This window comes from Leptidea sinapis, chromosome 14 (genome assembly GCF_905404315.1).
Source record: "Leptidea sinapis chromosome 14, ilLepSina1.1, whole genome shotgun sequence".
Classification (NCBI taxonomy): domain Eukaryota; kingdom Metazoa; phylum Arthropoda; class Insecta; order Lepidoptera; family Pieridae; genus Leptidea; species Leptidea sinapis.
Window position 1 is genome coordinate 5,917,797 of NC_066278.1, and position 14,876 is coordinate 5,932,672.

General features: G+C 35.4%; 1 protein-coding gene across 1 annotated transcript; it reads left to right on the plus strand.

Annotated features, from left to right (window-relative positions):
- Window positions 1–606: 606 nt before the first annotated feature.
- On the plus strand, window positions 607–10,898 carry LOC126967877 (lysozyme-like). Its single transcript, XM_050812571.1, has 5 exons — window positions 607–823; window positions 5,446–5,534; window positions 6,370–6,430; window positions 9,182–9,308; window positions 10,738–10,898. The coding sequence occupies exons 1-5, from the start codon at window positions 688–690 to the stop codon at window positions 10,889–10,891; spliced, it is 567 nt and encodes a 188-aa protein (XP_050668528.1). The 5' UTR covers window positions 607–687; the 3' UTR covers window positions 10,892–10,898.
- The last annotated feature ends 3,978 nt before the right edge of the window (window positions 10,899–14,876 follow it).

Here is a 14,876-nt window from a genome sequence, read left to right on the forward strand (position 1 = left end):
TCAGGATTCTTGAACAACCCCAAAAATTTTGAGCGGCACTACAACTGCGCTCGTCACCTTGAGACATAAGATGTTAAGTCTCATTTGCCCAGTGATTTCAGTAGCTACGGCGCCCTTCAGACCGAATCACAGCAATGCTTACACATTACTGCATAATCTAGTCGGCATCCAATGCAAAGGTGCCTCCCACTGGGAATAGTAATCTTTATGTGGTTGTCCTGTTTGGATTTATATTTTATTAATAAAACATCCAAACAACCAAGTATTTAGATTAATTACATACATAGTATACCCAGATAAGGAAATATAATGTGTAATTTCGGGATCAAACTACTCCTGCTTCCAGAAAGAAGACTTCTCTCAGTACGTTATCTGAGATCAAATGTTACTTTCCCTTGGATGCACAGTCGTGAAGACATTCACAAGTCATAACAATACACTTAATCATAGTTTACATCTTGAGACGTGTTGACATGGACCATAGACACATAAATCTCTCGACCTATTATAGATAATGAAGATGTAAACAGTAGCGGAAAACATAAACAGAATTGCTTGAAAGAAAGACACTCATATAGCGAGCAGTACGAACAGCAAGTCATCAAGTTAAGAACTAGGTAAAAACTGAAAACTGGATGACGTCACACATGCGCATGCGCATCACATACCAGTTCTCATTAAACAATCATGGCGATCACACGCGTGTTAATTGTCGTGGCATTTGCATTATTTTCGACTGTTCAGTGCAAAGTTTTCACAAGATGTCAGTTGACAAGGGAATTTTTGAAAACTAACTTCCACCAGAAGACTTTTCTCAGTAACTGTAAGTATTTTTACTAGTAAATAATATATCGTCCACATTTTCTGTGACTCTTTGTATTGTAGTATTTATATTGTGATAGATAACACATAAATCTTGTTTTCCCTATATAAATAAATTTATGTTTATATTACATTTTAACGGCTGATTGGGTTTAAGTGCTACTATATTAAGTTTTGTTTTTTTTTTATCAAAATAAGGGACGGGACAGCAGGACGTTCAGCTGCTGGTAGTTGATACGCCCTGCCCATTACAATGCAGTGCCGCTCAGGATTCTTGTAAAACCCAAAAATTCTGATCGGCACCACAGTTGCGCTCGTCACCTTGAGACACTGCCCAGTAATTTCTCTAGCCACGGCACCCTAGACCGAAACACAGTAATGCTTACACATTATTGCGTAACGGCAGAATTAGACGCCGTTGTTGTACCTATAATCTAGCCAGTATCCTGTGCAAAGGAGCCTCCCACTGGTAAGAACTTATTATTTCATATAATCCAAGTATTGCCATTAATATAAATTAGGTGGTTAAAGTACTGTGGTTCCGGACTCCAAGAAACTTGATATTATATACTGATACAAGCATAAATTTTATTTTTCACTACAAAGTAACCTAATAGGTTTTGACTGAACTGCATGTTAAACTATTGTTGACATGGGGCCTGACAAATGAGCATAGATACCTGATGGTTTGTGATCACCAGTAATTGTGTTTTTAACCAGTGGGAGGCTCCTTTGCACAGGATGCCAGCTAGATTATGGGTACTAAAACGGCGCCTATTTCTGCCGTAAAGCAGTAATGTGTAAGCATTAAGTAGCTAGTGAAATTACTGGGTAAATGAGACTTAACATCTTACGTCTCAAGGTGACACAAAATTCAAAGTGTCTCTTTTTTGTAAACTGTATCACAGTGAGATTCATTAGATTAATAGCCTGGGGGGTTGGTCCATTCGCAATTTGTAGTATCAATTACAAAACACAAATCTATTTTTCAATAATAAATACCGCTTTCTTTGTTTAAACTAATAAACTCTTTGATCGCGGTGAACGTTTTCATTTACATTTACAATGTTCCTATTAATGAGACTGAGAAACTAGGAAACTCAGTCAGTGACTAGGGCTGTATTTTGTAATATTAATATCGCTTTGATGCAGGTTTTTTTGTAGTTCTAAAGGAAGCAATTCGAAAACAAACGAAGTCGCTCGTATTTATCTGATAATTAAATGTGTTAAGGAAATCTGTTAAAATATTGATATTAAAATATTGGCTGAAAGTCACTACATTAATTCAAAAAAAAATTATTCGGTATAACTCCATATTTCGTATATTCGTCTCGTTCTATATATAATCTTTATAATATGTGTTCTATGTGTCTGTGCTCTGGTCGGTCAATCGTAACCACAGCAGACGACCCATATAGCCGAACGGTTAGTGACCCTGCCTACTAAGCTAGAGGTCCCGGGTTCGAATCCCGGTAGGTGCAAACATTTATATGATGAATATGGATTTTTGTTTCCGAGTCATGGATGTTTATTACATATAAATGTTTAAATAAGTATATTTTATTAAATATATCGTTGTCTCATTCAATCCATGAAACAGGCGTTGCCTAGTTTCGGGCGAGATAATTTGTGTATAAGTGTGTCAGTATTATTATTAATCACTAATACAGCCAGAGCTTCCACTTTTTCCAATGTAACCACTCCTCGTTCGCTCAACCTTCGCTCAGAATAGAAACCTTTCATACGTATGTCCACTCGACACGCCGGTTAGCATTTGACAAACTCCGTTTCAGTCTGACAAATGATAAACCAGGTGGGGATGAAAAAAAAAATTCAAATTTCTATATTTGTTAATAAGATATGTACATAATTACTTATAATCTACTTATTAAAGCAATTTACAATTAAGCCTTATATAATACTAGCTGACCCGGCCAACGTTGTTTTGCCATATAAAGTATAATTCACGTGATAGTTTTAAAAATAATAAATAGCCTATGTGTTATTCTGGCGTGTAAGCTATATTATTGTAAAGTTTCATCAAAAACCAATCAGTAGTTTTTGCGTTAAAGAAGTTCAAACATACATCCAGACATACAAACTTTCACATTTATAATATTAATAGGATGTAGGTATCAGAAAACTTATTTCTACAACCCTATCTACGTGTTGAGAGATAATACTTTATTATGCTTAAAAAACGAATACATAAGGTTTGTGGGGGAAAGTCCAGGAAACTGGGAAAACCTGACTATTTGCTATCACTTAATCTAACTTAAGACTAATGACTAGAACTTAAAACTGATTTAAAACTAAGGTAAAATAAATACATAGATATGTATATACGTGTATAATATATAAATATAAGAGGGGTGTGGGGGGGAGGCTATCTCGGAAAAGGAAAGGAGGGAGAGGAAATAGGAGATTTTTAATTTGATTTGTGTTAATCCATACTGGACTTGCGTATGTCATGACCGGGCGTATGTAGGACTGATATAGTAGACGCTTGTTACTAGTTGAGAGAGTGGAATTCCTATAGAAAATGGGTCTCAACAGGCTCAAGGCAGTAAGTGCCTTAGAGCGGTCATAATTAATGTGAGGCGTGAAGGAAAGTTTCCGGTCGAGGATAAGTCCTAGGTATTTAGCCTGTGACTGCCATTCGACCGGGTGGTTATTAATATATGGTTTTAGTGAGAGATTGAGTTTACGGGATGTTTTGTATGAGAAAAGTACCGCCTCGGTCTTTGTGTCATTGATTTTAAGCTTCCACTTAGAGAAGTAGTTGCTTACACAATGGAGGGCTGTATTAAGGTGGGAGACTATAGAGTTGATGTTCTTACTGCTGCACAGATAAGCTGTTTCAACAGCGTACAGGGCGAGGACCGTGTTTTGAGGTTTTGGGATGTCTCTCATATAGAGTAAGAAGGCCCTCGGTGAGATGATGGAGCCCTGTGGAACACCTGCTACTACTAGATGTGGGGGGGATAAACTATTTTTGACTCTAACTCTAAGAATTGTATTCGTAATGAATGAATTTATTATTCTACAATATTCAAAGGGCACTTGTTATTCGAATAAGTTATGAATTAAGGAATCATGCCAGACGGTATCGAAGGCTTTCTCAAGGTCGAGTAGTAACTTACCGGTCTGGTGTCCCAAGTTAAATTGGTGTGTTATGTGCGCGACCACCCGCGCCAGTTGTTGTGTAGTCGCGTGCGACCTTGGGAAACCGAATTGTGCCTCAGGTAGGTTTGAAGGTGGGGATGAATAATGCTGTCAGTATAGTATAGTATAGAAAATTCGGTTAAATGAATTCATGTCAATAGATGGCGCTGTCTACGCAAGTGACATCCCAACAATACAATATCGTTAGTCTCAAGGCTACTGTGCAGTTAAAAAACTGAGTGTAATATATTGGACAGGAAAACTAATAATAAAACTAGACACAAATCCACATAACACGGTATCCATTGTTCTCTTACGATATGCATTGTCATTTGAATTTCGAATGAGGTTTTTTCCTGATATTGTAGTAGAGATAAGAGACATTTTTTGATGTGTTCACCTTACTCCTAATTAAAATAAAAAGCATTAGGCAAAACTTGTTAAACAATTGGGCCGTATCTGTGTTTGTCTGACATTGGAAAATCAGTGTATAGCTTGGTTTTCTGGCATAAACCTCGTGTAAGGATTCGAAAATTAAGTAATTGTTATGTGTTGTATGGTATTTTATCATTTTATCAGACTGGAAACGCTCCTGTGATTCCTCTGGTGTTGCAGAAAAATGAAGGCGTCAGTGATCACTAAACCAGTAGGAGGCTCCTTTGCATAGGATGCCGGCTAGATTGTGGGTACCACAACGGCGCCTTTTTCTTCCGTGAAGCAGTAATGTGTAATCATTATAGTGTTTCGGTATGGAGGGTGCCGTGACTAGTGAAATTACAGGGCAAATGAGACTTAACATCTTATGTCTCAGCGTGACGAGCGTAATTGTAGTGCCGCTCAGAATTTTTGGGTTTTTCAAGAATCCTGAGCGGCACTGAATTGTAATAGGCAGGGCGTATCAATTACCATCAGCTGAACGTCCTGCTCGTCTCATCCCTTATTTTCATAAAAAAAACACCTTGTGGCTCGTACCCTCGTTTGTCCGTCTATTCATAATGAAATTCAAATATTTATATTAAAAATAGTATAGACTTATTGATCGTCTCTCCCATTCGAAAATTTATGGTTCAGACCTGAGAAGAACGGGCGCAAGAACCTTAGCGCTTTACTTCTTTTTTAAATAAAATTTAATTACAATAAAATTTATAATTTTAAATAGACTGTCGGCGGTAGCTCCATTCTGAATCTGTGGTTTTATTAAGAAAGTAATTTATGTAATATTAACCTTTATAACATGAACGCCTTTTAATAATTCTTTTGAATTTCATTCTGCAATTATTTTTTTAACATTATCGGGGATCATGTTGTAAAAGTATAAACATCACACCAAAAACTGACTTACTAGAATTAATTAAGTAGTTATTATAAGATGTATGTAACATGTTTGTTTCTTGTATCCATATCAAATAATTACAATATTCTTATATTCTTCATCTTCATTTTGATGTAATATTTCAGGGGTGTGTCTAGTAGAGCAAGAGAGTAACCGGAATACATCAGCACACGTTGTCAAGACCTCGAGAAAGCAGTATTATGGATTATTTCAAGTACGTTCCAGTATCATTCATTACTTATTACACTTTGAACTACTCCATTCGAATCACTACGTCATACGTCGTTTTATCATGCGATACGACACAAATCAGCGTCATTAAGAGCATAAAAATGATTACTACTTAACACCAGGTAAATCAGCTGGTCGTCTGCAACTTCAGCATCAGCCGGAAGACGTCCACTGCTGGACAAAGGCCTTCCCCAAAGATCTCCATAACGATTAGTCCAGCGCTGTCGTCATCCAACGTATTCCGTTCTGCACCTTATTTCTATAGAAAAAGCTCGAATTTTCCATTTCCATATACAACTAATATTTCTTATAAATAAAGCAGGACATTCAGCTGATGGTAATTATACGCCCTGCCCGTAATAATGCAGCGCTCAGGATTATTGAAAAACTGAAAAATTCTTAACGACACTACAGTTGCGCTCGTCACCTAGAGACATAAGATGTTTAGTCTCATTTGCCCAGTAATTTCACTAGCTACGGTGCCCTCCATACCCATACGCAATAATGCTTACACATTACTGCTTCATCGGAGATATAGCGCCGTTATGGTACCCATAATCTAGCCGGCCTCCTGTGCAAAGGAGCCTCTCACTAGTCTTGACTTGTTCTCATTAAAGCTAAACGTTCTCGAAAGATTTTGACTTTCACCAGGGTCATTTTTTGATGAATTGATGAATGAACTAAATGAATTGATAAACATGATTTGATTTAAATTTGTTGAATCTTTCACTTTGACTTATATTTTATGTTTTTTCTAATAGTAACAGATCCTTTGATTAAATTTATATGTCTGTATATATTTTTAATGAATTTTTCAGATTGGCAGCGAATGGTGTAAAGAAGGTCGTAAAGGAGGAAAGTGTAACATAGCCTGCGAATGTATGTATCTATATATCACTACATAGTATAAAACAAAGTCGCTTCACGCTGTCTGTCCCTATGTATGCTCAGATCTATAAAAGTACGGTATAGATTATGATGTGTTTTCGCCAAATGGCAAAAAACGGAACGCTTATAGATTCGTCATGTCTGTCTGTCTGTCTGTCCGTCCGTATGTCACAGCCACTTTTTCCGAAACTATAAGAACTATACTGTTGAAACTTGGTAATATGGTAGATGTATTCTGTAAACCGCATTAAGATTTTCACAGAAAAATTGAAAAAAAAAAAACAATAAATTTTGGGGGTTCTCCATACTTAGGACTGAAACACAAAAAATTTTTTTCATCAAACCCATACATGTGGGGTAACTATGGATAGGTCTTCAAAAATGATATTGAGGTTTTATATATAATTTTTTTCTAAACAAATATTATATAATGATAATTACTATGCAAACTTCCACTGAAAATTCGTTTGAACGCGATCTAGTAAGTAGTTTTTTTTAATACGTCATAAATCGTAAACCTACAAGAACTTTTATATTATGTTGCCTGCTGCTACGGAACCCTTCATGGGCGAGTCCGACTCGCACTTGGCCACTTGTTTAATAGATAGATTAATTGAAGAAGATCGTTTATATGTATAATACATACATAATATAAAGAGAAATACTGATCATTTTAGAGGTTTCAAATGTGTTGTCGTAATTTTTTTTTGCACTTACATTGCAAACGCTGGCTGAACTCTACGAGATAGATTAAAATAATGTGTAACAGCATTGTACACCTTAAATAGAAAAAGTCCGTGATGGTATACCATAATATGTCCCTTATTTTGATGAAAATATATATGTTTTATATATATTTTTACTGACAAGACGAGCAGGATGGTATTTGATACGTCCTGCCCATTACAATGCAGTCCCGCTCAGGATAGCCGGCATCCGGTGCAAAGGAGCCTTCCACTGGTAAAATATGTGTATCTCTTAGGAATAACCCACGATAAGCATTTTTTATCTTTTACTTTTTACGAGAAATAATGGCTTATTTACGAAGCGATTTTAAGCAATACAGCATTAATCCTTATCCAATTAAGTACATGAAATACATTGTGCATTTAATATAGATCAACATGGCCATTTAGAGCATGTAATTTAAATTAATATTTTCGAAGATATTACAGATTTATAATGCACTTTGATAGATCATAAATAACAGGATCGCTCGGAAATACCTACGTTATATATATTTAATTTTTACTGTTAACTTTTGTCAGAAAGAAGTAAGTCCTTTTTATACATCGAAGGGTAAGCGTGGAGTTGTATTCAACTCCACAATAACGCTGCGCTGTAGAGCTGAATACAAAACCTAAAAACTTGCGTTTTCTTCTGGCATTGTATGGAAATAAAGTAACGGAAACCAAATCTGCAATTCAAATTTTCATATTGTCCTTTTATATACGATGGTCTTATTAAAATTTATTATTTGTTTTATTTATAATATTTGTTGAACACAATGTGTACAGTATTGGTTTATTCAACACACTTTAAGAGCTAAACTCAGGGCACATTTTAGATTACCCTCATCTCTGGTCTGGTACACTCCAATATCAGTTCGATCCATTTGACCATCAGAGCTGCTCGAATTGTCGAAGGTTCAGTTTTCGTGAACAGAAAGATCACTTGGCATCCCGTAAAGACGTCGCTTCATTGTGTTTGGCATTTATCACGGGAAGTGTTTCATACAGCTATTTAACCTAATATCTGCTTCCAGCTTCTCACATGTCCACAAACCACCCCCCAAATCACTCACCATAAAATCATCGCCGCCATCTGGATGTCAGGCATTCCTCTGCGGTTTTCAAAGAACTTCCTTTCATGTATAAAAAACAACTGAATAAGCTTCCTCGCGTGGTTTTTGTGGTGTGGACTTTTCTATAAGATCGGGTAGTCTCCTTTCCTAAAATATGTGCGAAGAGAATGATGGCTGGTCCATGCGTCAATTCAAGAACGGGTGCTGCTTGTGGTGCCAGGTTGACCTCTTATAGTCAATAAAACATTGTAATTGTTGGATGCTATTGCTAATTATGACAGAGGTCACGAAAACCATGTTCACGAAGCATCTTCACACGGGCAAAGAATTCAATATCTAAAGGTTGATGCATCCAATGTACAATAACTTATACTTACACAGTTTATTCTAAATTACTTTTTATGAAATATTTATAATTATTGGATGCAGCACCTTACAAAATACTGTATATTACAGCCATTGTAAAATACTCTATTTGATTGAAACGAGCACTACTTTTTCCGAACATATGGTAGATTCAGTAATTAAAAATAAATATTTATAGTGACGTTTCAAAATCGCTTAATTTAAGCCTAATTTATTCAAATAATTTATTTGACTTTGAACGGTCTTGTGTTTCCTACGGTGTTGCAGTCACTAAGCAACAAGTAACCCATACGCACGTTTGTACTCCTTTATAAAAAATGTCCAACTAGGATAGGAAATCACAAACACCTACACTCTCGCAGTCACCTCGTCTTGCTTCCCGGAGAGTGTTAAACCTCTCCAACAAGTAAAATGGAGTAGCGCCGCACCAAGATCCACACATGAAACACAAAAATACTTAAATATTCGTGGGCAACGCCAAAGGTTTAAGTAACGCGTTCATCATACATCATATTAAAAGAAATGAGTTATCCATTGAGCTTTTTGTGACTTTCTGTACTATTTGATTCCAGCTCTCCTAGACGATGACATCAAAGATGACTGCACTTGCGCCTTACAAGTATTTGAACAGGAAGGCTTTAAATACTGGTCTAAGTGGGAAAGTAGATGTAAAGGCGAACGTTTGCCTGACATCGAGAAGTAAGTCTGTCTACATTTTAATTCAAAAACCGTTACATAAAAGTAACTAAAATATTTATACCAATTCTATCATATTTATCATCAACAGCCTGTAGACTTCCAATGCTGGACAAATGCCTTTCCCAAAGATCTCCACGATGATCGGTCCTGTGTAGCCCCTATCCAACTTATTCCAGTGATCTTGACCAGATCATCGGTCCATCTTGTGAGGACCTACAAACACTGTGTCTACCGGTCGCCTTTCGAGGACTTAGCGGACTTTCTGTCCGTTGAACTATGTGCCTTGCCCACTGCTACTTCTTACTTACGTATCTCCTTATTTCTGATTTTATCTCGCAGGGAAACTCCGAACATAGCCCTCTCTATAACCCTGTGAACGGCAATGAGCTTTCTTATCTTATTAAATTATACTATTGACCAATTGTCTACCTTACTATTATATGTAAACAAAATGTAGGTACGGAGGTGTCTTTGTATTGCCAAACTAACTTTGGGACAGAGGTACGTGCCATCCCCTACGGCTGCATTGGAAAATCTATTTTGAGTTGCTAGCCATAGTTCTGTTGGAAATAAAAACTAGTTCTTTGATCACCTGGCAAATTCCCCAGGACAACTTCTCGTCCTCCGTTACGCATTAACACACTAATAAAACTACTATAACATATCCCCCTATCTCTCCGAAAAATATGTATCCTTTACCAAAGGACGCATATTCCCGTCGCTTTAGATTTTCAACAGGTTACACTGCTGTTCCTCAAGCGTACTTTTAAGCTAAGAAGCCGTTACGTATCTGGGCAAGTTGAGGCTTCTCACAACTCCAAGAAATCCACTGGGCCTGTATTATATTATTTTGCTTTTATTAGTATTTCATTAAGAGATTCTTTTAAAACATCGTGTAGCCAAATGGCAGTTGGAAGGAACATTGTAAGTATATTTCATGCGCAAATTTATATCTGAAAAGAAGTGTTTCGAAGGTTAATGAGTACATTCTATGATCAGATCGAAAATATACTAAAAAGGGTCAGATTTAAAAATCACAGAGCTAGTTTGAAAGCTGGAAAAGTACAGCAGCATATAAAAATGGATCCCGGGCTAGACTAGAAGGAGCTATAATATGATAACTATTTATCGCGGTATAAGATATTCTGGTATGACGACTCGTCTCTCGCCTCTTTCTGTCCTGAACCCGCGCTGTGGTGGTGGGACTCATTTATAAGGTTTCCCTATAGATGAGTCCCTGCACCACATCCTTCTTTAAAAATTGAGTATTTTTTCTGTATACCCATCACATGGTCTGCAAATAGAGTCGTTCTGTCTTGTCTTCTAATTCTTTTTACACCTTTATGTTGAAATTTTAGTCTAGTCTGTAGTTATTAGGCGCTTACATAAAATACTTAACATTTTTTTTTATAACCTTTAATATTTCCAGATGTCCAGATTGGCAGTATCCCCCAAGAGCATCACCAGACCGCTTCAAACGTACCCCAAGAAGATCCGGACTACCATTGGACACTGCACCGTACAATTTATTAAATAGGCTTATAAGACTTAAAGAATATGAAGCTATGAATAATAAAATGTAAAAGAGTACTTGTGTTTATTCTAATCAAATCAAATCAAAATCACTTTATTCATGTAGGTCACGGAAATGACACTTATGATTATCAAGATAATTTTTTTCTTCCATTCAAAATTAGGCATTTACAAGGTCTCAGTAGAGGCAAGCTATTTCGCAGACAGTTTATTAGAATATTGTGGCCTGCGTTTATGAGGAAGCAGTACTTATTTGCATTATCATCAGTTATAGTATTTGTGGAAGGAAGAGAATCGGGTTAAAAAAAATTGGCAACTGTAAATGGGATATTTTGATACTAAATCGAGGAGTGTTAAATTATGTTTAAGCAAAATTAACTTTACAAGCGACATTGTAAAGTATCCCAAAAAAATAAGAATTTTTTTAATCCCTGTAACCTTAGTTTATTTATACTAGATGGACTGACAGCTGTGAAAACGTCGAAAAAATTTAGGATAACGGTTGACCCTAAAGGCCATCCCTGCAACTTCCCCATAATTCAATACCTTAACGCTTCAAATTGTACTTACGACTGCTACACAATGCTATTAAATAAAGTACATCACAATAATGGTAGTTAACCCTGTTCAATGATTTGTGAACTGTAGGTTGCGGGATTAGTTGAGTCAACAAGAGAATTGATAAAGGGAACAAGCGCACTAAACTGGAATATCACAGGGGTTCCTGGTGGTATGCTCCTGCGCCAATACAACTACAGTCGTCTCCGGTCTGGGATTTGTGGGTATCTTCAAAATTTGCTACACTATAGGTACTCATATATTAGTCGAATCACTACATCTTTCATCACTAGTAAATGCGATGATTTTATCTGAGCGGTCAGTGATGAGTTGATTTGTGGTACGGTCAGCGATGCTACGATTTCCGAATGAATTGCGGTTATAACGGCGGCCGGAAGGAAACTGGGTTAGTAGTGATCACGCCACTTTTGTCGGCGAGAGTAATGTCGATTTATATCGATATAATGGTGCACTTGAAGGGGAAAACGAGGGAAAATGAGCATGGATAATTAATATGAGTTAAATTGCGCGAATACTATAATACTATGCGTATATATTTTTTTTGTTTTTGTAATTTTTGTGCTATTTTCTTATTTTTCCCTGATCTCAGTAACTCTTTTTAGTTGTATTATTCTGTTCATTTTGAGTTGTTATTAATAAAGTTTTCATTCATTCATTCATTCAAGCTGTAAAAATCAATCGTCACTGCTCAAAAAAATAGAAGTATTGATATGTATTATGTAAAATAATTCGTCTAATATATAAGTTAAGGAAGAGTCCTCATGTTTACAATATTTTTGTATTACGAAGCAAATCGATATGCAGGTACAAAAAACCGGCTTGAATGAATTAACATGGGATCGATATAATTTACAACAATCACAATAAATGAACAAAATTCTTGTAATAAATTGAATCGTCTGGAGGTAATTCCTTGGGATTTTGCGCAAGTTTTTAGTGATTTAGTGAAAACGGGAATGCTTTGATTAAAGTAATAAAATATCGCAGGCTCGGATTTCTGTATGGTTTGGTTTCTATAGAACGTACACCGTATATTGGAATTGCTGGGGACTTGTTCGTTCGTATTTTTCTTCCTCCTTTTGTTGTCGATAAACATAATTTTGTACAAGAAATAACTAAATGTAATAATATATAAACTTTAGTACTTGTATTTAGGTTAAAATATATTTATTTCTCATTAGAAACATAATATTGTCACTTACATGAGAACATAAAATGATGTAATAATTTATACGCCGTTCTTTACATGTTTCAGTTCAAACATATCTAGGTACTTCGTATTTATTCTTCTTCACAAAATTTATAATTATACACTTTTACATTGTCACATAACAAACTATTTCAGACATGTTTTTTTATAAAAACTTTGAAATAATGTACTCTGATATCTCACGTTTAAATGTTTTTAACGACTTAATCTTTTTGAGAGATGAAGGTAGACTATTAAAATATTAGTAGTATATAGGATTTAACATTTGCGTTCTTGTAATTATTAGCAGACCAATATAAAGATATTAATTCAATGACACCATTTCGACGTATAATTGTTTTTTTTTCTTATGCAAAAGGAGGAAAAACGAGTGAATTCACAAGTTGCCGACATTAAAGCTTAGAATTGGAAAACCAAAAACAAATTGGTAAGTGACGGGCGAAGAGCGAACCAGGAGCAACGTGCTGAGAAGCAATGGTCCTACATATTATGCTACCGATTGTAAATGTATATTACAGTACTTTGAAAGCGCAAGAATCATCGTGAGTATTTCATAAGTCGGTTAAAAAAATTGAAATAAATTATTTGCATGTAATATTGAAGTAAACTGAAACACATCTCTCAACAAGTAAATAGAATCTCCTTTTTATGGATAAATATCCCAATCGAGATGATTTTAAACTACTTACATTGACTAGATATAACTAGTATCTTCGCATCGAGTTGTAAAAACTGTATTATCTGGAACACTGTTTCTAGGACACTTTTTCTATTTGCAACTTAAATTGCTTAAAATCTTTAAGTGTGAGCAAAAATGGCACTTTAAGTGTTAACTGCAAGTATTTAATCGGGGTTTAAAATAATTGAATAAGGTATAATGGATTCTCCATTTTTTTTAATATTTGCTATTTTAGAGGCTTTTTTATAGACTATAATTATATTTTTTTTTGTTTGCTAACTCAGACCTCCGTTGTTTATAGAGAAGGGTCAAAATTATAGGAAGGGACCAGTAATTTTCGTGTATTAAGTATTGCAATCCATGAGCCCTCTCGATTGCCCTTTCAGCGACTATGAGCTTTCTGATAAGGACCATTTTACGATATCAAGCCTTGATAATTAGAATTAATTAATGATTAGAATTATTATACAACTATCCCTACAGCCCAGTGGTTAGTCACCCTGCCTATTGAGCTAGAGGTCCTAGGTTTGAATCCCGGTAGGTCCAAAAATTTATATGATGAATATGTATGTTTAATTCCGAATAATGGATGTTTATTTGTATTTATGTATGTTTAAGTAAGTATATTGTATTAAATATATCATTGTCTTGCGTCAATAGTACAGGGTATGCCTAGTTTGGGGCAAGATAATTTGTGTAAGAGTGTGTCAATATTATTATAATGATCAAAACCTGAATCATTTAAATTAAAATAAATGAAGCAAGAATTATAAGACACACAGAAATGCTTTGAACGTAAAATAAATAGAAAATAAAACTAAATATCCATCTCAGCTAACAAGCAAAACTGTCTGCAAAGGGACCGCTGAGTAAATAAATAAAACACGGATAAGTTTGGAATCAGCATTTTATTAGTGGAATAATACGTGACCGAGCATTACTTAAATTATTAAAGGTGCACAAACATGCTCCATAGTTTACCTGAACTGCGTTATGTATGCCTAATGTTATAATGCATAACTTTAAGCTGTTCTGAAGTTATTCTCTCTAACCACTTCCGTCACTTTACTTGATATCAAAATACTTCTAAAAAACATGAGTTATTGCATTTGTATAATTAATTTCTGTACCGTTTACATTTTAGATAATATATTTTTTATGACAGCAAGGACATAAGATGTGAAGTCTCATTTCCCCAGTAATTTCACTAGCTATGGCACCCTTCAGACCGAAACAGTATAGGCGCCATTGTGGTACCCATAATCTAGCCGGCATCCTGTGCAAAGGAGCCTCCCACTGATCTCCATCTTTATTTTTTTAGTATAAACAATATCCAATTCAGCATTAATAAAATTTCATGCTGTCTTAATTTTATTGTCCGAATCATTAATTCTATCTTTGCTTAGCTAGAGCTTTGGCCGCTTTACAAGTTTTTTTTATAATATCGTTCTTTCTTAAATAATACTTAATAATATACGTTAATATTTCATCGGTACATTAAGTTTTCTTTTCATATCAATCGCATTACTTTCTGCGAGTGTAAGCCAGAAATTTCCCAATAATTTTG